At 38.7% G+C, this 26,808-nt stretch overlaps 1 protein-coding gene across 3 annotated transcripts; it reads right to left on the minus strand.

Moving 5' to 3' along the window:
- Positions 1-732: 732 nt before the first annotated feature.
- Asb11 (ankyrin repeat and SOCS box containing 11) lies at positions 733-26,519 on the minus strand. 3 transcript variants are annotated; one of them, XM_090326902.1, is made up of 7 exons: positions 26,324-26,519; positions 16,665-16,744; positions 10,478-10,585; positions 6,999-7,149; positions 6,014-6,148; positions 4,255-4,446; positions 733-1,183 (listed from the first exon to the last, which is right to left on the minus strand). In XM_090326902.1, exons 1-7 carry the CDS (start codon positions 26,502-26,504, stop codon positions 1,059-1,061), a joined length of 972 nt encoding a protein of 323 aa, XP_090183028.1. In that variant the 5' UTR covers positions 26,505-26,519; the 3' UTR covers positions 733-1,058. The 3 variants fall into 3 exon arrangements, with proteins under 3 accessions (XP_090183028.1, XP_090183030.1, XP_090183029.1); XM_090326904.1 differs by lacking the exon at positions 26,324-26,519 and adding an exon at positions 25,415-26,122 and having other exon boundaries at positions 734-1,183; XM_090326903.1 differs by lacking the exon at positions 26,324-26,519 and adding an exon at positions 20,378-20,491 and having other exon boundaries at positions 736-1,183.
- Between the last annotated feature and the right edge of the window lie 289 nt (positions 26,520-26,808).

Below are 26,808 nucleotides of genomic sequence, written 5' to 3' on the forward strand. Positions count from 1 at the left end.
TTAGTTTCATTTTGTTTTCCAGACAAAGTCTCCCTACCACCTTGCCCATGTTACACTCAAACTAACAATCCTGCCTCAGTCTCCTAAGGAGCTTGGATTACAAGTGTTCATTTCTACACCCAGTTGTGACACAACCATGATGGGTAACATCAAGGAGAATGTATTTTCAAGCTACTTAAAGGTCTTGATGTTGAAAATAAACTACTGTTTGAATTGTAACATCAGATAGTTCCTATGAGTTCAGATCATGGTGGGTACCTAATGTTACTCAATCCTAGAACTGCTTACTTGGGAAAAAGAATTTGATATCAGATATGCTATAAGAGATATGCTATAGAATTCAACCCGTGAGGGAGCTAAACGCATACAGAATCTCTTATCCACCAAAATCTCAGAAACTGGAAGCCTAAATAACTGCAGTGTTTCCAATGTATTTAGGGTTTTTTTTTTTTGCCAGTCCTGGTGCTTGAACTCAGGACCTGAGCACTATCCTTGGGCTTTATCAGGCTAGAGCTCTACCACCTGAGCCACAATACCACTTCTGGCTTTTTCTATGTATATGGTACCAAGGCTCAAACCCAGGGCTCGGTGCATGCTAGGCAAGCACTCTACCACTAGGCCACACTCCCCACCTGTATTTAGCTTTTTCTGTATTAAAAAGGCAGGGACATCAAAGTCATAGAAGAGATTTATTCAAGGAATAAAAACAAAGAGCTGTAGTAGAAGAGAAGTAAATCAATGACAGTTTGATATACTTCATTACAATCTTAGGCATTAGATTTAATCAGAAATGTCATGTAGGTACTAGAGGAGTCTAACTCATAAGGAAAAGTGCACTACTTCATAGTTTAAGAAGAATTACTACTTAGAATATTTAATAATTAAGAGGATCTTGGTTTCCCCTTGGTTAATGAGAACACAGTTTGCTGGGGGGTTACTCTAATTGGCTGAACTATTAGAAGATACTGAGAGTCTAGCCATTGAATGTACATACTAAATACCCTAGGTGCAGAAAACAACCTAGTTATTTCCAAGTATCTTCCTGCATGTAATTCCTCTTATTGGTACAGGAGGAATCTTTCCAGAGGCTCTGGCAGATGCAGTTGGTTGATGGTTTGCCGATAGGTTCGGCCCAAGCACTTCCGGATGCGGAGGCGGCAGAGCTGAGAAAGAGTGGGAGGGCCTGAGAAAGGAAATAAAAATGGTGTGAATTTCCCAGCAGAGGCTGCAACTTTCTAAACATAGTAAAGTAGCTGGATCTGCATGAATACCATACAGACAGGATCTGATTTGCCCGTTTGTAGAAGATGTTTTTCTTTGAATTGATCCCCCTGTGATGATTTTTTTTACTGATACTGAAAAGTATGGCAATCCAGAGGCAAGTTAGGAAAGAAGTGGTGGGGCCTACAGGGAATGCACCCCATTCATTTCATTATTGCCTATGCTAATGACAGTACATTTTCTAGGTGAGGGAAAAATGCAAGTGTAAACGACACAAGCAAGTCTCCCAAATAACTTCACAGCAGAGGGACAAGTAGAGAGAATTTGAATTGTGTGGTCACAGAGGCAGTGCTAGGAAACATTCCAGGGCTAAATAGCTTTTAAAGTTCTCCTGGGGGCCGGGAGTTTAGCCTAGTGGTTAAAGTGCTTGCCTAGCATGCACAAAGACCTGGGTTCGATTCCTCGGTACCACATACATACAAAAAAAAAGCTGGAAGTGGTGCTGAGGCTCAAGTGGTAGAGCTCTAGCCTTGAGAAAGTCCAAGGACAGTGCTCAGGCCTTGAGCTCAAGCCCAGGACTGGCAAAAAAAAAAGTTTTCCTGGTCCTGCCAGTATTAGCTGCCCATGAGGTGATGCTGCCTGAGTCCTGCTTCACATCTGGAGGGGTCTCTATTATTATTATTAGTAGTAGTAGTAATAGTAGTAGTAGTAGTAGTAGTAGTAGTTCTGGGGCTTGAACTCTGGGCCTGGGCACTGTCCTTGAGCTCTAACATTAGTTAGCAATCTACCACTTAAGCCACAGCACCACTTTCGGTTTTCTGTTGGTTAATCAGAGATAAGTCTCATGGAATTTGCTACCCAGGCTGGCTTTGAACTGTGATCCTCAGATCTCAGCCTCCTGAAGTAGCTAGGATTACTGGTGTGAGCCACCAACACTTGGCGGGCCTCCATCATTGTAAAAAAAAAAATCCAAGTTGTATAGAGATACATAGAAATGATTCGATCACTTAGTTTTTATATTATCTGAACAAGTCTTGTAGAGTTTCATCATATCTGTGACTTGGAATAGCTTTGAATCCTTAAGGAGTGAAAAAAGATGGTTGGAGGTGGGCCTCTCGATACAGCACCAGGTACTGAGTTCAAGTCCCAGTCTCGAACAACAAAAAAAAAATGGTTGAGAATCCCAAATATAATTGAACAGTATTATATCTAGAATACCAGTTATACAGGGGCCTTCATTTTATTCCATCACTTCCTAACCTGACTCTAAGCCAAAATTTTCTCCAGCAGATCGAATTATTAGCCTGAACAAACTTTTGTAGAAAATCCTATTGTAACCTTATATGCAAATACCCAAGTGACATTTAAACTTGACATTAACAAGGGGCATCCAAGTAATAATTGGTATCTACCTAGAATACTAAACAATTATCTTCAGTTAAAATCTTGGGAACTGAGAAAGGAAATCATCCTTTCCTGTTTGGATCAGTTTTTTTAATTAAAAAAAAACTAACTAAGGCTCTCAACAAAATAGTAATTCAGATAAATTGTCCAACTTGCCTAGAGAATTTCAAACACCAGAACTGTTATACTGCTGGTATTTATCCTGGGAGAGCATGAGCCTCTATTAATAAAGAGAACAGAATTTGATTTCTAAAGATGTAAATCCTAGACCTATAAGAGAAAATGTGCAAACTGCTGTAGACTACATTTTTTCACTAATTATCTGTTGCATGGATCCTTTCCAAACTAAATCTGGCTAAGAAACATAACTCTTCCAGTAGAAATTCAAATAAAACAGAAACAATTATTGGTCTAGACAACTGGAAATAATCAAGGACAACAGTAGTCAAAAAATGCCCCTTGGCTAGTAGCATTGACATTGTTTTGGAGCTTGCTAGGGTCTCATGTGGACATCCTTAATCAATATCTGAAATTTAGCATGAAACCCTGATGAGTTATATGTACCTTAAAGTTCAAGAAGACTATTGCTATAAAGAAGCAAAGAAAACCACTTGGAAGGCACATAAAACAGGAGAGTGATTTCACTACATGAAACCAGTCCATGACATTGGATTCCTCCCACTTGGAAAGTGTTTCTAAAGAGTAAGGATACGAGTGCCAGGGTTTGAGAATCAGATGGTTTAGGGAGAAGCTAAGTCATTAAAAAGATTTTGACTATTTTTCTCAGTACCCAAATGATCAACAAAGGCTCAGAACAAAATTTATTCCTATATGGACATCTAAATGATTTTCTGTTGAATTTAGGACCTGAAGCAATTCAGAAACTCACCGATCCTCCCCTGGTATCTCTAGTTGCTCATAACCCCTATCATGGAAGTGTGAATGAGGAAATGAGAATGAAGACCAACCTAATCCCTGATCTCAAGAAGGGGCATGTGGCTTTACTGTTTATTCAGGTTTCTAAAATACAGCTTCTGTCTTCCTCTTACTTCATCTTACTCAAATACAGTCTCATATCACTTAACAATTGGATCCAATCTGAGAAATGTGTCACTAGGCGATTTTATTACTATACAAACAGCATAGAAACTCCTTCTATAGATAAGATGGCTACATTGTCTCAAGGTTACATAATTTCATCATATATGACATATATGTGCAACTATCATCGATGCTCCTTAGACAAGACAAACCTGGATATCTAATGTGCCCATGCATTGTCTCCTAGTGTTTCAAAGAAAAGTTTTAGTTTCCTCAGTCTTGAGGAATAGAACCTGAATAGACATAGTTGTTTGGCTGTTTCATAATGAATGCAAGATGGCCTGATTATATTAGTGTGGAAAATATAAAGTACTAATTTGGTCCTGTGTATGTATATGTGTTTGTTCTTTGTTATTAGAGAATAATGACAATATGTTAAACATCCCAGAATACATAGCAATGATGCCAGGTCTTGTCACCTCTTATAATACCACTGCAGATAAAAAAAGAAGAAAAATAGATATGAGACAGAAAGGAGAGGGGACTATGAGCTCACAAAGGAGAATGGAACCTCCAGCCCTTCCTTACCTTCACAGAGAATAAGTGCCTCTGCCACACTGCTTTTGGGAGCTGCCAAATCAAGTGGAGTTTTGCCCTGTGCGTTTCTGAGCCTCAGGTTAGCCCCGTAGTCAACCAACATGTAGATGATATCCAAGTTGGACTGCCTAGCTGCAGCATGAAGTGGTGTGTTCAGCCATTGGCCCTGATCAGGATTGGCTCCTTAATAAAGCAGATGGCCACAAGTGAATGGAGTAAAAATGTAAAACATAACAAGCCTACAACACATTAGCCACATCATTGAAAACACTATGAGTTACAAAGCAGCAAGGCCACTATGACCACTCCAAAGTATTTGAGTAAGAAAAGTGAGTTTAGAAAATTATAGTTATTTCAAATCACTTAGATGCTTTCCCATACAAAATGTATGACTATGACATTCAAAAACAATATTTGCAGCTCATGTTATAGAGTTATTTATATTTGTCTTTTACAAAAAGATGAATGTACTTAATATTTATATTTTTGAAGCTAAAAAAAAGATGTCTGAACTCTGGATAGCACCTGAGCTTTGAGTTTAAGCACCCAGACCAGTGCATGCACATGTACACACACACACACACACACACACACACACACACACACACACGCACACACTTTTTGTGTGTGGAGGTCATGGGGGTTGAACTCTGGGCCTGGGTGCTGTCCCTGAGCTCTTCAGCGCAAGGCTACCACCCTACCATTGAGCCAAGCCCCACTTCCCGTTTTCTAGTGGTTAATTGGGGATAAGAGTCTCAGGTCCTTTTGTGCCCAGGCTGGCTATGAACCTTGTTCCTCAGATCTCAGCCTCCTTGAGTGGCTAGGATTACAGTTCCACACATACACTCTTAAAAAATACTAAAAAGAGCCAGGGACCAGTGGCTCAGGCCTGTAATCCTAGCTAAGTAGGAGGCTGAGATCTGAGGATCACAATTTGAAGCCAGCCCTGGCAGGCAAGTCCATGAGACCCTTATCTCCAACAAACTACTCAAAAAAGCCAAAAGTAGAGCAGTGGCTCAAGCAGTAGAGCGCTTGCATTGAGCAAGGAAGCTCAAAGACAGCACATAGGCCCAGAGTTCAAGCCCAGGACTGGCAAAAAAGAAATTACTATAGCTTCAACTTTTATGGCTAAATGTGTTAAATCTTTAACCAATGATATGTTCAGGGTGTTTTACTTTTCTCTAAAACGATTTTTACATATATCATTTAATATTTCTCATATATTTATCAAGATAGTTGTAAAAAAAGTCTCTAACAGATGTGTGATGTCTTAAATGATCCACCACTATCTTCCTAGTAACCTTAGCCAGAGTTTTCCCTAGGGAAAAATCTTTTTCTTTGTTAGTGTTTTTCTAGGGAAGCCTAATAAGTGCAGAATACACTGAAATGCCAGCCTAAGCCAATCAATATATTGCATTCCCTAAACCAACTCAATTAATTAGAGATGGACATGTGACTCAGTAAGAGCCTCTTTCTTGCTGCATTTGGATGAGGAAAGCTATAAATTCAGGTGTTGCTGGCAGCCATTTTGAGAACACCTGAGAAACAATATAGGTATGTAGAACCACCACCAAACATAGCAGGACTGAGAAATACAGATACTTCTCATGAAAAACATGTTTTTAGCATTCAGATATTAAACGTGATATGAATGGTTTTTTTCCTAGCCTGGTAAGAACTTCATGTTTGAATCCATAAAAAAAACAATCAGAACTGATTCTTCTTTAAAAAAATGATTTCAGGTTATTACCTAATTCCAGAAGCTTCTTCAGACAATTTTCCTTCTCATAGGTACAGGCCACATACAGGGGAGTACCAAGTTGAGGCAACTCTTGGTCAATGTTAACATTATTTGCCAGCAGAATCTCCATGCACTCTATGTGACCTGGTGAAACATAAAATAATTTCACTCAAGTAAGGAATGTATTTAATTTTACACAAAATTACAGGACTGTTTCTTTGGACTGGGTTTTGTACATAGCCCAGGTCTATTTTCTTTTGGAAATTGTAGGTAAAAACTCCTAAACAAATAAAACTGTGATTATATTCCTCTGAGCCCAGTTATTGGTTAAAATGGATTCACACAAACTTTTATGCCTTGACCTTGAACCCTGCACAACACCTAGATCTCTACCTCCCAAGAGGTCAAGGTTACAAAATTGAACCACCATACCTGGCTCAAAGGCAGATACTGCTTGATGTTTAGTCTGTAAATATTTTATAAATTCCTTAAATTACTCCCTTCACTCCAAGAGGAATTGATAATTCAGAAGGAGTCTTGAGTCAACTTCAAGATTTCTAATATTCTGCCTTTTCACTTTGATCTTTTCTTAAAATCAAGAATTATACCGTAAAGTCATTAGCTCATTTACAGCTTATTACTTATGAGCAGTTACTGGTCCATTAGCCATATCATCTTTGGCTTTCAGACATTTCCATAATTTATTGTTAGTTAATGGCTGATGTTTTATGGGCTTTAAAGATGAATGGCTTCACTTCTAAAGCAGAGACACAAACCCAGCACAGTTCATAAGGTCATAATGACTATCTTGGCTTTACCAGTTGACCTCACAATGACAGCCAAGAAAAGTAAAGGCATGAAGAAAGAGTGTCTCCCTAAACTGGGATTTGGGGGATATAAAGGGACTATATTATGCCACTTTGAGACTTCTGGGTTTTCGTGGATATTTGGGTGAGACCAAAATCTTTTGTATGCATTGTGGTAGTTCATTTACCTCTCTTCACTGCCTCATGGATGGGTGAACACAGATGCATGTCAAGCTGGGCCTTGGCACCATGCTCTAGCAACATGCTGACACAGGCAGCACTGCCATTGCAGCAAGCATTAAAGAGAGGAGTAGCTCCATGAACTGTTACTCCATTGACCTAATGATAGGCAAAGAGAAACCAAGAGGATTTATTACAATGTTACCACCCAATCCAACTATGCATTCCTATGTATATTCCTGGAATAATTCCCTATGATAATGAAGGAAGAAAGGAACTCCATATCATTTAGCTCAGCCAGGTGCAGGTGGCTCACTCCTGTAATCCTAGCTACTCAGGTGACTGAGATCTAAGGACTGCAGTTTGAAACCAGCCCAGGAAGAAAAGTCCATGAGACTCTATCTCCAGTTAACCACTAAAAATCTAGAAAAGCAGTTGTGGCTTAAAAGGTAATACTAGCCTTGAACAAAAAGGCTCACAGACCTAAGCCATGTTCAAACCTCAGGATTAGAACAATAAAATAACCCTGTGATATTATCAATGGATCCAGTGAGTTACTGTATGTTAAATACTTATTACAGTATTCCCTAGTTCCTAGTAATCCATGAATAAACATAACAATGATTTCCATTTTCCATCAGTATGGAGCTCATCCTTCCACTCCCAATTGTGAACCAATATGACAAGAGCCAAAAGAATTGGAGAAGTCAAGGGGCCGGGAGTTTGGCCTAGTGGTTAAAGTGCTTGCCTAGCATGCATGAAGACCCGGGTTCGATTCCTCGGTACCACATACATAGATAAAAGCCAGAAGTGGTGCTGAGGCTCAAGGGATAGACCTCTAGCCTTGAGAAAGTCCAAGGACAGTGCTCAGGCCCTGAGCTCAAGCCCAGGACTGGCAAAAAAAAAAAGAATTGGAGAAGTCAGTTAGTTCTGAATCCCAAATTCTGGGCTTGAAATAAATCTCCTCGGCAACTCCTTGTTACTTTATGGCCTTTGCTGCTACAATTTTCTACTGTGCTTTAATTGATATAAATTGCATGTACCTCCCCCAAACTGTGACTCCCAAAGAGATCATGACCAAGCTAAAGACTTAGAGAAAATAGCACCAGCATGGTATCTCCAACCATCCTGGGTACCTCCTAAGGGTGTGGGAGGCAAATGAGGATCTGTAGGGCTGAGGAGTATCTAGAATAGACTGGAAAGAACATGGGGATAGCCAGACAGTTAGAGCTTGAGAGCTGGCCATTTTACTCCATAACAAAAGATAGCTGCTCATAATAATCAAGATTCTAAATTATTTTGCTTTGCAAGTAAAATTGCACATTATAGTCTTCTCTATACTGAAAATTTCATGATGACCTCTGCCAACGTGGCAGAGGCAGACAAGCACAGGGAGATACGTGTTAAGTTCATATGCTAGGGATTTAAATTTTATTTTTGCCTCTAATCTAACTGGCTTGATGTTTATTTTATAGGTATCACCCCTCACTCTCCACCCCCAACTCCAAACACACACTCCACCAAGTCTGGCAAATCTGCATGTTTTGATTTCCTGTCATCTTTCTCCTAGTTTATTTTTTTATCTCCTAGTTTATATCAGCAAGCAATGTTGTAGAAAGAAGATGAGTGAAACAAATTGCTTTCTCTTGAGCAGGTAGAATTTCATTAGAAAGGATGAACACAATAGATGATACTGTTGCTACAATAACAAGTGCTACAGATCACTAGGGGACAACAAAGGAGACCTTAGAATTGAGAAACAGCCAGATTTTGTGATTAATTTGAGGGACCAATAGCAAAGATAATTTCTAGGCTTGATAGACTAGAAGAATGTTGTGTTCAATCCCTGAAATGAAATCCAGTATAAGGTGAAAGTCCCAGAGGGAAGAACATGATAAGCATGGCATCAGATGTGTTGAGTTTGAGGTATCAATGAGACTACCAATTATTAGGGACTTTGTGCTGTCTGACTGTTTCCTATCCTGTTCTCATTGCCAGTTTAAAGGTTAAAGGCTATAATATAGCATTATTGCCACACATTTGTAAAACTGCAAAAGATCAGAGGCCACTCTTATATTTTTCTCTTTGATAGCCACTAAAACTCCTTACTCAGAAGAGATAAATGTTTAAGATTTTCTGCCAGTATTCTGCTGGTGACTCCAATCATATAGTTCAAGAGAAAAGACGCTACCTAGCCTTATCTTCACCACCACTTGTCATTACTCACAAGCTCATGTTACTCAGGTAACGTGAGGTAACAGAGCAGCACCACCTAAAAGAAGTACATGAATCATTACAATGGAATTGGAACTACCAATTGTGCCAGGAACACTTTATTTGTTTTGTTTTTTGTCGGTCATGGGGTTTGAACTCTGGGCCTGGGCACTGTCCCTGAGCTCTTCAGCTCAGGGCTACCGCCTTACCCCTAGAGCCATATCTCTACTTCCAGCTTTATGGTAGTCAATTGAAGATAGGAGTCCCATGAATTTTTCTGCCCGGACTTGCTTCAAGCCATGATTCTCAGATCTCAGGCTCCAGAACAGGTAGGATTATAAGCCTGAGCCACCTGGCCCAGCTAATTTGTAGGTTTTTAAATGTATTATTAATTAAAGCTCATTTAAATGGATGATTTTTTTGGTTTTTTGATCAGATTTTTTCCATATATTTTTATTATAATTAATATATTCATCAGATAGAAGGTGCATTACTTCACATATATTGATACCCTTTCTCATGTCTTGGTCCCTATTTCCCTCCCCTCACTCCCGCCCCTCATCTTGTTTTCTCCCCTTCCCTATCCAATTTCAAATAACCAGATAAAAATATATACAATATATCAGATAACAAAGTGAGATACAGTAACAATAAGAGATAACCAAGGGACAGCAAAAGAGATGAGAGAGAACATAGTACATTAAGGACAACAATCACTCATTATATGGCTTTTGTTTCTATATCCTGAAGGTCCCTTCATTAAATGGATGATTTTGAGCAGTTAAAATAATGATTGTTTTAGGGTAATGAGTTAAGAGTTGCTATATTATTCTGTTATTTTTTTTTGCCAGTCCTGGGGATTGAACTCAGGGCCTAGGCATTGTCCTTGGACACTTTCTGCTCAAGGCTAGTGCTCTGCTACTTGAGCTACAGCACCACATCCAGCTTTTTCTGAGTATGTGATACTGACTGAGGAATCGAATCTGTATCTTCACGCATGTTAGGCAAGCACTCTACTGCTAGGCTACGCTCCTGACTCCTGTTAAGAATTTGTAAGTCTTCATGTAGTTTGAAAGGATTCCTGTGAAGAGCCACATTTGACTATTCATACTGTAAAAGGCCGAAAGAAAAAAATAATCTGAATGATAGGATATGGACATAGATGGGACTAGAATTGTCCTTACCATAGTGAGTAAGCAGTCCAGAAGAAAATGTCTTCAGTGTTTACAAATGCACTTGGGCAGACACAACTAAGAACACAGTCAGTACTCACCTGTGCGCCATTTTCCAGTAAGACTCTAGCACAGGCAACATGACCTCCAAGGCAAGCCTCATGTAGTGAAGAGACCTGGTTTATTGTCATAAGGTTCACATTGACACCCTATAATTTGGAGAAAAGAGAGTCAAAGGTTGCACTCATTATGGCAAGAAGAGCAATGTGGTTCAACAGGTTTCTGACGTTTTCACAATCTGTGGGTGCAGTATTAACACCTGATAGGGAGAGACAGAAGTCATGGCCTACAAAGTAAACACAGCATGACAACCTCAAAGTCATTTATGCCACATTTTTTTTGTTCAGTATTCAGAGCCAGACAATTTGCTAGACTCTAAGTTTTCAAAACCTTTGACATGTGTCTCTGGCCTCTAAAAGCTGAAGAGGTAGAAAAATGAAAACCAATAGTGGAAGTATATGATCATGCTGGAAGTATATTCAAATTGCACTTGGAAGCCTGAGATATCCTTGAGACTGGCTTAGGAAGTAAGAAAAAATTCATAAATGTGGTAGCGTTTAAATATGACTTGAAGCACCAAAACTTCCCGACTGAGAAGACAAGAAAATAACATGCCTCTGGGAAGCAATGGAATATGCAAATGCCAGAAGCCATCAGGAACCCTGATTATTGGTCATTTGAGGATAAGAAAGCGCCCAGAGACTGGGGAAACAGGAGACAGAGGAGTTTGAGATCATTGAGAAAGCTAGAGCCAGATCATGAAAGGCTTTGGTTTCCAAAATAGGGAATGTGTGTCTTCTAGGAAATGAGGTACCTATGAATCTGTTGAACTGTAGAAGATGTGAAGCTAATAAATTAGCTTCACACTGGAGACAGCAGGATGGATGGAAAAGGCGGGAATGTGAAATAGAAGCATAGAAATCCTTGAAGGACTTGCAGTGTGTCCATGCAGAGACTGGCCAGGGCCAGCTGTGGGTAAAAACACAAGCAGTTATGAAGAGAAGGTGATGGAGGACAGAGGGTCAGAAGACAGAACTGCAGGTCAGGAGTGTGGCCTAGTTGTAGAGTGACTGCCTAGCATCCATCAAGCCTTGGGTTTGATTCCTCAGTACCACCTACATAAAAAAAAAGCTGCAAGTGGTTCTGTGGCTCAAATGGTAGATCTCTAGCCTTGAGAGAGCCCAAGAACAGTGCCCACACCCTGAGTTCAAATTCAGAGCTGGGCACTGATGACTCACACTTATATTCCTAGCTATTCAGAAAACTGAGGTCTGAGGATTGTGGTGGGAAGCTAGCCTGGGAAGTAAAGTCCAGGAGATTCTTATCTCCAAATAACCAGCAAAAAGCCAAAAGTGGACGTGTGGCTCAAGTGGCACAGTACCAGCCTTGAGCAAAAAACCTAAGAGAGAATGTGAGGCCCTGAGTTAAAGCACTAGTACCAGTATGCACATGCACACGTAAGCACACACACACACACACACACACACACACACACACACACACACACACACACCACATAAAGAAAAGCAATTCCAGTAGAGTGCTCCTAGGAGTGCTTAGTAACAGCTGCATCACTTCATACACCTTCACTTATACAGAATGAAGTCTTCTGAAGAGCCAGGATCTGAGGCTACATGGAGGGTCCTAGCCCTTACTTCCTTACCCAGGTGTCTTTTCTCTTGCCCCATACTTCCGTGTTACACTTTCCTCTCCCTGGAGCTCATGGGACAAGGACAGCCTATCAGCTGGACATCTTTAATTTCTTACCTTGATTTTCCCCATGATTACTCTTTTCCATCCTGAGAAGGAATTAGAGCCCAGGTCTGTTGTCCATGACAAATCCTGCTTTTGACATCTTGCCTTGTAACCAATCTATTGAAATCTTTCAAAATCCAGTGCCTGAACCTCAGTCTACAACCCAGGATTCACTGTGTCCTGCCAGATCTCCACAGTGCTGCCTGCATCTTGTGACCAACAGCAGAAGTTTCTCTCTATTGTCTGTTCTTTTCATTTTTTTGCCAGATCTGGGGCTTGAACTCAGGGCCTGAGCACTGTCCTTGGGCTTTCTCAAGGCTAGAGCTCTACCACTTAAGCCATAACACCACTTCCAGCTTTTTCTGTGTATGTGGTACTGAGGAATCGAACCTGGGTCTTCATGCATGCAAGACAAGTACTGTAACACTAGGCCAAAATCCCGGCCCAGCCCTCTATTGTCTGTTCTTTACTTCACTTCCAGGGGCCTTTACATATTCAAGCCATGAATATGATATATCCCTTGAGAGCTATGCTACAAGATTCAAATTGGGCATCTCATATAGTCCCAATTTTTTTCTGTTTCCTTTTTCCACATATGAATTCCTTTTAAGAAATGAAAACTATTTTGCCAGACTCTGGACCCTGTGCCCTCAACCCAAACCTTAGAAGCAAAGACTATGCCTGCCACACAACTCTGGACAAGTTGTTAGTCAAAGCTTACCTTTTCTTCTCTCTTCAGGTAATGGCCAGTTACTTGACAAATCTAAAACATTGCTAAAAATCCATTTTATGACTAAATACCTTGTGCAAGAACAGACCACACAGAAATTGTCTGCTTTATTCTGATAGAACCTGAGAGTATCAATGGAAGGATCACATTTAATGGCTTGAGCTCCTTATGCTCAATTACATAGTATTAGTCATGATTAAACAGATTTTAACAAAATTCCTCACAATGGAACCTTGGAATGCATGTGCTAGATTTATGTTAAAATGTTTCAGTTCACATTTTGACCTTTGTTGTTTTGTTTTCTGGACTAAATAATTAGGATTAGAATAAATTAGAAATGGTGATCTAATGTTTGAATTTCTTATTTGTATTTTATTTTCTGGAATCCTTTCTCATAGCTATTTGTTTAAAAAATCAGTATATTTTGGTCAGAAAAAAATAATAAATAGATCATCAAGGAAAGCTTAGCAATAGTGCAGAATTCGTGGAAAGTGCTGTGAATAGTGCCTGGCATACCACAGGGTTAAAATAAAAGTGATTGCTGCTAAAAAAAAAAAGAAAAAGAAAAGAAAAGAAAAGAAAAAAGTCTAGTCCACAAGGTGGCAAGCCTGCCACAGTGCAAAAATCTCAGAATATTGGAATATAATATAATGCTGGACAGGCCTGAATGCCCATCTGGAGTGCATGAGATACATTATGCATGAGAAAGTGGAAGAAACAGAGCACGAATTATGCTTAAATCTTGAGGCTCCCTAGCTGTTAGTGATAGCAAGTACTATATTTACTCCAGGTGGTTTAATGTTTTACTCACATTTGCCACATACTTCAATTTGAAATGAAGTTTTTAAAAGTGAAATATATATAGTGACAGTGCAAGGAGTTGAATTTGGGACTTGGGCACTGTCCCTTTTTCACTCAAAGGTGGTATTCTACAACTTGAGCCAGAGCTACCCTCCTGGCTTTTGGTGGTTAACTGGAAATAAGAGTATCACAGAGTTTCCTGCCCAGACTGGCTTCAAACTGTGATCCCTAGAACTCAGCCTCTTCAGTAGCTAGGATTAGAGACATGTGCCACCAGCTCCAGGCTAAAAACGTATTTTTAACTAGTGTTAAGAATAAGGTGGTAATCTCTAGAAAATTGGAAGTGGCGCTGTGGCTCAAGGGATAGGGTGGTAGCCTTGAGCTGAAAAGCTCAGGGAAAACACCCAGGCCTAGAGAGTATAAGCCCCATGACTGATCCAGGCTCATGCCTGTAATCCTAGCTACTCAGGAGGCTGAGATCTCAGGATCAAGGTTCAAAGCCAGCCCGGGCACTAACAACCATGAGACTCTTAATCTCCAATTAACCACTAGAAAAGTGGAAGTGGCACTGTGGCTCAAAGGGGTAGAGCGGTAGCCTTGAGCTGAAGAGATCAGGGACAACAGTCAGGCACAAAGTCCTAGCAAGAAAAAGTTGAACTTTCCTACAGAATGCTCACACATATAACCACACCACTGAAGCTAACATGTGAATGGAATAGAGTTAATCAAGTCCAAAATTACCAGACCATATCTCAAAAAATAAAACTCCTAGCCACTCTGAGAGCCTAAGATCAAGAAAATCATAGTTTGAAGTTTAGCCCTGGCAAAAAGTTAATGTTACCTCATCTCAACCAATAAAAGTCTGAGTCCTGAGTAGCTAGGATCATTTTAATCTCTGAACTGTGTGACTCTATTACGTATTTTAAAATGATCAAATCAGATGGAAAAAAATGAGCAAGTGATAAAATTGTGTATAAAGCCCCTCACTCTAGTCAGTACTATTTTCTTTTTGTTTCTACTAATCACTGTTTTGTTTGAGATTTTGTTTTGTGTTTTTTTGTGTGTTTTTTAGTCTTGGGATTTGAACTCCTCATACTTGCTAGATAGGTATTTATTTACCTCCATATATATTTTGCAATATTGAAGATCAATCCAGGGCTTGTCATTTGCTATCTACTTACTTTCTTACAAAAGTAACACAACTCAGTCAAGCACTGGTGGGTCACATCTGTAATCCTAGCTACTCAAAGTACAGGCAAAATGGCAAGGAATTCTTAAAGTAGGTAAGAGCCAGGATGTGTAAAAACAGACACAATGACTGATTTTGTACATGTATACAAAAAAGAAAAATGACAAATAAAACAAATGGTATGTGTGCTTTTATTCATTTCACAAATATCTACTAGGCCTCTCTATGCAGTCATAAATACAAATACAAACCCCTTTAATAACTAAGACTTTGATAAATGTTCCAAAAGTATAAGGTTTATCTTTTTGTTTGTTTTTTTTAACTGTATTTTTTTGTGTATCTTTTCTTTTTTGGTACTGGAAATCGAACCCAGGATGTTGCACCTGCTAGGCAAGCACTTTGCCAATGAGCTACATCCCAGCCTTATTTATTTATTTATTGTCAGTCCTGGGCTGGAGCTTAGGGCCTGAGCACTGTCCTTGGACTTTTTCAAGGCTAGATCTCTACCACTTGAACCTCAGCATTATTTCCAGCTTTTTTTCCAGCGTTTCTGTATGTGGTATCAAGGAATTGAACCCAGGTCTTGGTGCATGCTAGGCAAGTACTCTACCACTAGGCCAAACTCCCAGCCCCCAGCTCTAATCTTTTGGTCAAGTTATTTTCAGGCTTCTTCTTCAAATAGTAATTTACTGGGCTAAACTTCTCAGGTGGTACCTAGTGATTCCAATTCCTCACTTTGTCTCATTTAATGTTTTGCCTTTGAGTGTAACTGAAGTGATATCCAATGACTAGAATATGGTAGAAAAGATGGGATGTCACTTCAGGGATTAGATTCTTTAAAAACGAAACTGTCATTTCCTTCTTAGGCACTCTCTCTGTTAAAGGCCAGCTGCTGTCTCATAACCCAGTCTTGTGGAAGGCCCATGTGTGAAGAAATCAAACTTTGTCAACAACCACATGAGTGAATTTGAAAGGAGATCCTCTCACAGTTGTGCCATGAGCTACCTGCAGCCCTGGCTGAAACTGTGCAGTCTGGAAGCTGTTCCTTGACCTAGGGAAACTTCAAGGATCTAAATGTCTGTTCTTTTGAGCCACTGGGCTTAGAATTTATTTGTTATACAGCAACAGTTGATAAAAATAACTTCAGTCCTCACATCACTAATGTCCACTAATGTGAATTAGGTGACTTAGTGCAAACATAAATTTGAGGGTATCTTTCATCATCCCTCACAAACACTGTCTCTGAAGTAAAGGAAGGGCTAGAAAGGAAGGCAGGGGATGAGGCATACAACAAGGCAGTTCAGAAAGGAGTAAATGATGAGAAGCAAAAGGAGACATATGCCTGAACAGGCAATGTTAGGACCTAAGTTCAGTGAATCGTGTCTGTTTTTCTAGCTGTTCAGGAGTCAGTCTGAAATCTGAGGATTGTAGTTCAAAGCCAGCTTGAGAAAAAAAAAGTCCATGAGAATCTTGTTTGTTTGTTTGTTTGGGGTTTTTTTTGTTTGTATTTTCCCTCATAAGACTGTTATTTCCAACAAAGCAGTAAAAAGCCAGCAGGGGAAGTGTGGCTCAAGTGATGAGTGTGCTACCAACGAGCAAAAAGCTCAGGGACAGCTCCTTGGCATTGAGTTCAAGCCCCCTTATCATCACAAACACACACACACACACACACACACACACACACACACACACACACACACACACACACGATACTTGATTATAGCACCTAGATTTAGGTCCTCGGCTTACTTACTTGTGAGATTAAAGTTTTCAGGGCCAGTAAACGTCCCTGAGCAGCAGCTTCATGAAGTGGGGAGCGATCAGCCCAGCAGTCTGAAACATAAGCCAAGTGAAGAATTAAAATCTAGAAGCTTCTTTCACTGCTGCCCACTGTAAAGGGATGGAAGAGGTGTGAGAGAAGCAGAAGAAAGCAGGTATGGGGCATCAGGCTTTCTTGGCCACTGCTTTCAGAGGTGATGAAGAAAATAGAAAGTTCATTAATTTGGTGGGATGAAGGAAGCCGTTTCTGGCTTTTGAATGTCAGTTTTAACAAACAATTGATTTGATTAAATAGTGTCTAACTCTCAACTCCAATAGCTCTAACTAAGGTAAAGTGAGGAACCAAAGAGATCAGTGAACTTCCATTTTCATCCTCGCCCCCATCCATACCCAAAAGATCCACCCATAAACTGTTAAGAAATCAGGGCAAATACTTTATCATACTTGTTTTGTTTCATTTGATAATTCTCTAAATAAAGGTGTTTGTTTAATAGCTTCGATGTAGGTAATTTAGTGTAATGACTGAGCATGAGTCGCATGAGTCAGACTGCCTGGGTTCAAGTCCTACCTTGATCACTCTCTCTGACAAAGTCAGGATGTGGCCAAAAGTCTTTGAATTTCCATTTCCTTATATGTCAGCAAATAGTAATCTACTATGTGAAAAGCACTTCAGTCTCTGAGAGCCAAATATATAATAAAATACAAATAAGAGGATATATGAAATAAAATAGGAACTTCTAAGTCCTCACTGATATGTGTGTATTATATATATACATATTATATGTATATGACACAAATGTGAAAAAGAGAAACTGCTTCCTTACGACACACTTCCAACTTAGAAATGATGAAGACACACTAGAATTAGCCTCCAACTATCACCCTCTCACACACAACATACTTACTGATTATAAAATCCAGTGGAACAGAATTGCAGAAACCTTGTCTAAGTGATTAAAGTTAGCAAACACAGAGATGTAACGAAATTGGCCCTGAGCATCATGTGATGGAATGCAATGAGCAACATCATATGCCATCAAAGGGAACATAATGTGCAGAACACACAATCTCTTTTGAGATATTTCTGACCCCCAAATCATAACCTGGCTCATATCAGGACACAGTGCACCAGCTCACACTGAGTGGGCATTCTACAAAATAACCAGTTTAAGAAAGTACTGAGGAATTGTTCCAAATTGAAGAGGAAAGACAAGACACAACATTTACACATTTGACCTTGAATGGGTTCCAAAGACATGCAGAAAATAAATACAAAGAGAAACTGTGGGAAAGGAGAAGTGTTTTTGTAATGTTTTTGTAACTTTTATGTTGATTGAAATCAGTTCCAAAATTTTAAGGAAATGTGTTTTTTTTTAAATCACAAAGAATTCTGTGATTCCTTCCTATCATGAATGTGTAATGCTTTCGTTATTTTTTAATGCCAATACTGAGGCTTGAGCTTAGGGCCTGGGTATATTCCCATAGCTTTTTTACTCAAGGATAGCACTCTTGATCTGCACTTCCATTCTGGCTGTTTGCTGCTTGGTTGGAGGTAAGCATCTCACCAACTTTTCTGCCCAGGTTGGCTTTGAACCATGATTCTCAGATCTACCTCCTGTGTAGATAGGTTTATAGGTGGAAGCCACTGGTACCAGGCTGTTAAAGCTTGTATAACAAATTTTAATATATTATGCATTGTTCCTCCATTTGTTTATGAGTTAGTTAAAAGTTGATAAGCAGAATATTTTAAAACTTCCTTGGGGGCTGGCATGGTGGTATATGCCATAGCTCTATCTATGTGGCAAGTGGAAATCAGGAGGTTTGTGGTTTGAGGCCAATCTCCAGCATGAATTGCAATAAACAAGCCAAACATGGTGTAGTTTATCTGTGATCTAACATATATGGGAAACACGTGAGAATCACAGTTGGAAGTTGGATTTTGGCGAAAATTCAAGCCTGTAGCAGAGAATGACAAAACATTAAAAAAGGGGGGCTGAAAATATGGCTCACACGGTAGAGCACTCTCATAGTAAGTACAAAGCCTTATTTCTAATCCTAGTACTGTCCCCCTGAAGAAAACTCTGCCACTTTAGACATTTATTTGCATGAGTTGGAAATGAGATAATACAGCAGTTCAGTTTAATAAAGAAAATAAGGCAAGTTCTGATTAGTCAGCCTCTAATGCTTAAGTTGGGAGGAGAGTCTTTACCCACTCATGGCCTACAAATGAGCACTGACCAGTGGAAGAGGCAAATTCACCTATTATGTTATTCTGCTTTACTATCAATAGCTAGTTGATTGGAGTTCTATAAAAATACTATAAAATGAACACCTTTAATATGATCATGGAAACCCAAAATGCTGCAAAGGGCAAAATTTATCTTAGGTTTACAGCATTAACATGAGCCCCACAAGTAGAAATTTTCACACTGGAAACTTGTTTATAGCCCAATTAAAAATTACATAAAATGGCCTTCAGGCTATATGTTTAAGCATAAGTATAAGGCACAAGTGAGTTTTGTGTTTAGGTTGAGGGTCCACTCACAAGAACTGTGTGTGTGTGTGTGTGTGTGTGTGTGTGTGTGTGTGTAATTATTCCAAATTGTTGTGTATTTGCTGGCAGTGGGCCTAGGTACTGTCCCTTAGCTTCTTCGTTTAAAGCTAGCACACCCTACCACTTAAGCCACACCCCCATTTCCTTTATTTATTTCTTGGTCAATGGCAGATGAGTCTCATGGGATTTCCTGTCAGGGATGGCTTTGTACCACGAGCTTCAGCCTGTTGAGTAGCTCAGGTTTACAGGCATGAGCCACCAGCACCTGGCTCAATATTCCAAAAGTTATTTGTTAAATGTTGAAATTAGATACGCAAATATTGAGTCCTCGCTCTTGTACTGTTTGAATCTAATAGCCACATATTAAGGATACCATGCACCTTTTGTTACTTTGGTCTTGACTTGTCTCACTCAGCATGATTAGCTCTATTTGTGTACCCAATGCTATGGACATGGTATTGGAAATATAAACACAACTACATAGACATAAAAATCTATGACTCTCTAGACAGAATGTTTTATTACATAGATTAATATGTATCTATGGCATACCAACCCTCAGCCTAATTTTAATTATGTTCTAAAATCTAAGTGCCAGTGATTGTATATAGAGATTCCCTTCTTGAATATTTGTTAAATACATCATTTGAAATATAATATAAAAATCAATGTTAATAAATTCTTTAATAAAAAAATAAAAATTAAAAAATGTTGAAATTGGAAAGCCTCCTGGAGCCAAGCATCTCATGTAATGGCTAACTCAATTTGTTTTAATATTCTATTAAAACATAAAAACAAGTCTTAAATGGCAAGTGGGTTTCTCCCCATGAAGTGGCTTTATTACTACTAAACTTTATCTCTCTGCAAGGCATTGATGATTATTTCTCCCAGTGGGAAGCCAGAGCCTTAACCACCTATCTCATCCTATTTCAGATTCCTTTTATTTCAAACTCTCTCCTAACTTTCTTCAACTCACCGCGCTAAGACCCATGGTAATCATGTATACAGCATTGATAAACCTCACAGGTCTAATGCTGAATGGATTCGAGAAGATAGATGCAAAAGAGCATTTTCTGTGTGATTCCGTTCTGCACAGAAGAGAAACACTTCTGGAGAGAAGGAGGCAGACTCACCATAGGCATTAGGAGTCAAAAGCAACTGCAGCAGTGGTGGTGCCTGGCGATTGGGTACCGTTGGAGTCATCCTGACAATAGACCAAGTCTCTTGCTCTTGAACACTCCTCTTCTAATGTGTTCACCTTCTGAATGTTCACCCAGCCGTCCACTATGCATTTGTACCTTTCTTAATTTACGTCATACTTTCATAAAAAGTTTCAAAAATGACTCACTATCACCCCCTCCCAGGAAAAAAAATGTCATTGTTCATCCCCTTCACAGATCCTGTCCACTCCCCACTCCCCACTCCCTACTCCAGGGTTAGGATGTGGCTCTCTCCGGCCCAAGAACAGAATGTTCTTCACACGCCTTCTGCCTCCTAGTCCTAAGTGCCAGCTCCCTTGGTACTCTATGAATTGGGAAGAAGCAAGAAGAATGAGGACAAACTCTCCCCAGATAACAAGGGGAAGATACTCCTACTTGCTGGCACTCAGCTGCAGGCTTCATTGAGGTCTGTGAGTTCTTCATGCCCAGGTTAATTCCTTGGCATTATTGTCACATCACCTAGTGTCTTCCATCAAGGCCGAATCCTCTGATGCCCTGAATCCTCATCACATGCTTCTGAGGTCATCGTGGTAAGCCTGAGGTGCCATCTTCCATTGCATCAAGCAAGAGGGAAGCTGGGTGCCAGTGGTTCACACACTACTCAGGAGGCTGAGATCTGAGGATTGTGGTTTAAAGCCAGCCTGGACAGGAACGTCTGTGGGACTCTTGTCTCCAATGAACGATCAGAAAACGTGAAATAGAGCTGTGGTGCAAAGTGGTATAGCACTGGCCTTCAGCAAAAGAGCTCAGGGACAGCATTCATAACCTGAATTCAATCCCTATGACTGACAAAGAGATGAAGGAAGGAAAGAAGGATGGAAGGATGGAAGGAAGGAAGGAAGGAAGGAAGGAAGGAAGGAAGGGGAAGGGGAAGGGGAAGGGAAGGGAAGGGAAGGGAAGGGAGAGGGAAGGGAAGGGAAGGGAAGGGAAGGGAAGGGAAGGGAAGGGAAGGGAAGGGAAGGGAAGGGAAGGGAAGGGAAGGGAAGGGAAGGGAAGGCGACAGGCAAACAGGGAAGGGTGGCTGTCCTGAGCTGTTTACTGACTACATCTCTGCTTTCCAACTCTCTAGCTCAAGTAATAGAGCACCCTAACTTCAAAACCCAGTAACTGGCATACACAAAAATTGGAGTTGAAATATCAGGATTCCCTTATTTCAGGTTGTCCTAATCTAAGCTTTTGTCTATCTTACATCCTAATGGGTAAAGAAAATGTCTTGCTTTATAAATAATAACACTCCAAAATACATGATAGCCACTTTGCTCCACCGGTTAGTGTCAAAAGAAGTCTGAAAAGTCAAGTTTGGGACTTAAAAAAATAGCTTGCTCTGGTTTTAAGAACGGTTGATTTCTAGATTCTGCCCATATCCATGGTAGATTTACTTGTTTTAGGATACTCTGGCATCTACCTTATCTCTATAAAGAGTGTGACAATTACCTTCCAAACTGGCAACAAAATCATTCTCAGAAGTAACTTTTCAAGCTGGGCACAGGTGGCTAATGCCTCTAACCCTAACTACTCAGATGGCTGAGATCTGAGGCCAGTTTGACACTGTCCCAGGAGGGAAATCTGTGAAACTCTTATCTCCAATTAACCACCAAAACTAGAAGTGGAGCCATGGCTCAAGTGGCAGAGCATCAGCCTTGAGCAAAAAACTAAGGGCCAGAGACTAGGCTCTGAGTTCAAGTTCCATTATCAGCATATACACAGAGAAAAGTCAACCTTGCCAGTACCATTTTTTCTCACCACTTATTTCAAAGAAGGGCTTTCACACAGAATCATTTTCTTGCAGCTGACACAGTGAGAGTTTGTTTTTCTCATCTTGTTCCCAACACAATATCTCATTCTTATCATTCTCCTTTTGTTAATTGAGCTAATTGTGAAAAATAAAAGGATAAAATTTATTGGGCAGGTTGGGAATTTTTCCATTCCCATTCCCAGGAAATAATACAACTAAGCTCTCCAAATAAATGAATACTTAAGCAGGCCCAATGGTTCTCTTCTAACCCAATCTATTTTTACTTATTTGGCAGAATGCCTGGGTCACAGAGCTGCAGACACATTAGGAAGACAGTTTATTTTTCAAATATGTTTGGTTATTCCTGATGATGTGCAAAAAAGTGATCAAGTACTTTTTCATTCCCCTCTTTGAAGTTTTCTCAGAATGGGAGTTTTATCTCAAATTCCCTGTTTCTTTGAATAATCATTTCATGATGCTTTTATTTCCGTAAGTACTTAGTTCAGTTAAAAAAATGTTTTAGTGAGGACATAGTTGTTTACATTTCAAGTATTCAAGATAAAGGCCAATCATTTCTTATAAAGTTTTAAACAAGTTTTACTTTGATTTCAATAAGCATTTAAGATTATTGGCCTATTCTTCTAAATTATCACCTGACTATAATCTCTGGTGCGCATATAACATTCTTTTTATTCGTCTTGAAATTATGTGATGAAATATGTCCATATGTCCCATGGCATTCATGAAAGAGAACAAAACTCATAAGAGAATTCATTTTTAAGCAAAATAAAAGCAAGAACCTAGAATAATTGAAAATATATTGGAGAGACCAAAAGTCTTTGGAAAAAAAAACATGTTTTCGTAATAAAATTTCTGAGTTATCTGAAATATTCAAATAAAATTAAGTTATAATGCCTGTTTTCTAGACTGTCCAGTTCTGGTCAGGAGATAAAGTTCAGTCAATGAACTGTGTTAGACACAATGTCCATTTTAAAAAGAAGGCTCCTTTGAACCCATTAAGGGCAGTAAAGCTGAGCTAATGGTTACAGATGGGGAGGCAGAACCTTTGCCAAGAACTAGTTGTTCCAATATGAAAAAGCCAGCATTACCTGAGATAAGAAACCACTACAGGATGGTAAGGCAAAAGCTTGAGACAACAAGCAACAGAACTAAATAAGACCAGGTAAAATTTGGGCCAAACTGCTAAACAAAGGCAATAAAATCCTGGTGGAATAGATTGGACAGGAAACAGTTGCTTGGAAGGTAAGTCCAGAAAAGGAGTAGCAGTCAAATGAAGGCTACCCCCTTCTATCTAGAATAAGGACAGGGATTACTGTAATATTCTTTGAACTGATCAGATTCCCATTTCCAGTATGAGAAGCTGGAAATGTTTCTCTTGTCTCCTTCTCCCTGCTTTATCATTATGCTAAAATAAATCTTCACTAAATTTCAATGAAAGAAAAAAAACTTCTTTTAGTTTAAAAGATTTTTTTAATTAAAAGGATAGGTTACAATAGCACTACAATTACGACCCCGCTCCCCCCATTATAGAAAATAACTTTATCCCAGTTTGATGCATGTGGCTTTGGTATCAATAAATGGCCAGGACTCAGCTTAAAAATTTATTATTTGTATTATTTTTATTTAGTATAACTATATTTGAATGCTGGGTAACCTTTTGCCATCAAATTCATGAACTCTAAAACATGTCTGAGCTAAGAGTTATGGATAAAAGATTAGGTCAGCTATCCATACATATTACTTTTACCAAATAATATAAAGTTTGATCAAGTTTGTACAGGATATATAAATTAGCAAAAGCTGAAAAAAATCATCTCTCTCTTTAGAGAAAGATAGTACTTGCAGAAATGAAATAACTGTGGTCTGAAGGGAAGATTCATTGATATATCTGATGCTAGACAGAATGCCAAGAACCATAATATTTCAAACATTGATATTATATATATATATATATCATTTTGACAAAACATACAAAGAAGCTTTAAAGATCACCACTACTATCAGCTAACCACAACATAACTCAATTGATGAATCACATACAAATGTAATAGCTTAAACAATAAAGACATATCAAATAATCAGTCTATAATACGAAACTCAAAGAAAAAATGTCGAAGAGATTTTACAACCTTGCCCTCCAAATAATGACATTTACGAAGGGATGTGACACAGGATACAGCTTCTAAAAGCAACAGTGTGTAGGACCTCAGAGTCCTGGCTGAGGTTTCCACTGCCCTTGTTTTTTGACATTGCTACTAACAGTTTACAGGAATAGACTATACTACCAGAATCAAGACATTTAACCTTGAGCTGAGATTTTTGTAAACCATTGGCTGACTTACTAATTAAACATCATATATTTTTCCAGCAATACTTATTTGACTGATAAATGGCAAAGATAACTTCTGATTAACATCTAACACTTTCACAAATGTTTGTTTTTATTTTTAACATACCTAATATATAGTACCTGACTACGAACAATGCCCTCCAAACCTATAAGAACCAGGCAAATAGTAGCTCTGGCATGTTACGGCCACATTATTAAAGAAAGAATGACCAAATCTGAATTACTATCACCTCTTGGGAACATACATGTATTTGTGAGTGAATCAAAGAAAGTATACAGAGAAAAAAATAACATGTACTACTGTCACCTCTGCTTCTTGTTAATGATAACTGAAAACATGTTCTTGACCTTATAACACAATGAATTGCAGCTTAAATGAGCATTATCATAGAAGTTGAAACAAGTGAAGAGAGATGGTTAGAGTGAATGGATCTATTTAAGATGTTTGAATGCTAGCTCTAGATTTAACTTCAAACCAGGCTTGTATGGGCTCTGATTACTATAAAACCTTTTCAACTGTACCTCCCCTCATACGACTAATGTATACAAATTTTAAAAATCTTACAAAAAAAAGAGTGAGCTTCACTAAGCTCCATAAATATAGGAATCACACACAGTAGCAACAGGGGAAAGCTTTTTTTTTACACTCTGATTATACTGATTTTGTTGTACTTTACCTAATTTAAACCTTGAGGATGATACATTTATGAGAACACAAAATTAGTAAATATTGTAGAAAATCCCTGACTGAACTTACATGTTAAATTAGAAAATAATTTTCCAGATAAAAGGTAAAGTTGAAATTAAAGGGAAACATTCTTTTTTTCCCTCTAAAATTACATACCTCCCTGAAATGTGTGACAAATGTAATCACCAAAAGAAATCGCTTTCCACAGTCCAGGCCATTTGATACTTCCAGAAACTTCAAAATTCTTCTCACTTTTCCCAGTTAATGGAAGCATTTTGATGCTTTGTCTTGGGTAAGACCACTGATATCTAGTGCTTCCTGAGTAGTCTAGTGTATTAGAATCACAAATTAGTCTATTTTGAAACAGAATCCTGGGTGTAAATTGAAACCGACACTAGCAAAGGAATGATGTAATCCTGGAACCTCTACAAACACTAAAAATACATATGGAAATGTTGAACTGTTTATGAATAAATATTAAGCAACAATTCCAACAGAAACAGGGGTATGTAACATTTACTTTTGCAGCATTTCACAATTAAGGTGCACTGGTTCTTGAAAGAAATGCAGACTAATATCTAAATGCTACTTTAGGATGTTTTACTAAAAACCTGGCATGTCTAAGCTTATTAACTTCACTTGTGATGCTTTGCCCAGAGCCATGTACAAGTTTAGCAAAAAGTTTTTCTGACCATAACAACCATTTACAAATGATAAAACTATTGTGTCACACTTAGTACTTGCTACTTTACCCTGAGGAAAACTACCTTGTTAGAATGCTCTTTTTATTGTTAGTTTGACAGACTAAACAACATAATGCTATGTAAGTAATTCTTTTGGCCAACAGAAATAAACTTTTGCATTAGGTTCATTTAAAAGCCACTATTTCCTTCTTAAATAATAACTAGCAAAAATAAAGCTGAGAATCTTTCATGAGCTGATGTAACCAATATTATCCTTTCAAAATCAAGTATAAACAAAATCTGTCTTTTTACAACACTGCTTATATGAATCATGTAGGAAGTTTTTTTTAACTACTGGGAATAAATTCATATATTCATTTACCTGAAATTCCACCATAGATCTCTTCTGCTATCCTAGCTGCTTCTTTTCTATTTCCTTTGACGATATAGAAATGGGTAAGGAGAGCCAAAGAAACTTTAATTAAAAGCTTGAAGAAAAAGAAAGTAGCGAACATAGTAATAAAAATGTTTTTGAAGCCATAGAAAACAGGAGCATCTTCCATTTTGGCTTATGCTCTGTATATGTTCTTAGGACTGCAAAATTTCACTGAGTTATAATTGGTATCATATGACATCTATTTTAAACCTTGTAACACTCAGTGCTCCTGTTACCGAGAACACAGTTTTGTAGGTTCTAATCTAACTGTGATTTGGCAACTGAAAGTGTTGACACCCATGGCAATGTTATACTTTCCTTCTAACTAGAAACACTTGGTAGTTCTAAACTATATTATTTGAATTCTATCAATAACTAGTAATCACATCATAATCTTTTTTTAACAAATTCTGAAATCCCTATTTTGGAAT

Source organism: Megascapheus bottae, chromosome X (assembly GCF_031878675.1).
Source record: "Megascapheus bottae isolate mThoBot1 chromosome X, mThoBot2.hap1, whole genome shotgun sequence".
Lineage (NCBI taxonomy): Eukaryota > Metazoa > Chordata > Mammalia > Rodentia > Geomyidae > Megascapheus > Megascapheus bottae.

Excerpts from the sequence above, each read along its gene's own strand:
- Asb11 (XM_090326902.1), bottom strand. The coding sequence starts at position 26,504 with ATGGAAGATGCTCCTGTTTTCTATGGCTTCAAAAACATTTTTATTACT. Across the intron at positions 10,586-16,664 it reads TGAAAACTTTAATCTCACAA|GGTGTCAATGTGAACCTTAT; the intron begins GTAAGTAAGCCG and ends TCCAAATTATAG. Across the intron at positions 6,149-6,998 it reads CCATGAGGCAGTGAAGAGAG|GTCACATAGAGTGCATGGAG; the intron begins GTAAATGAACTA and ends ATGTTTCACCAG.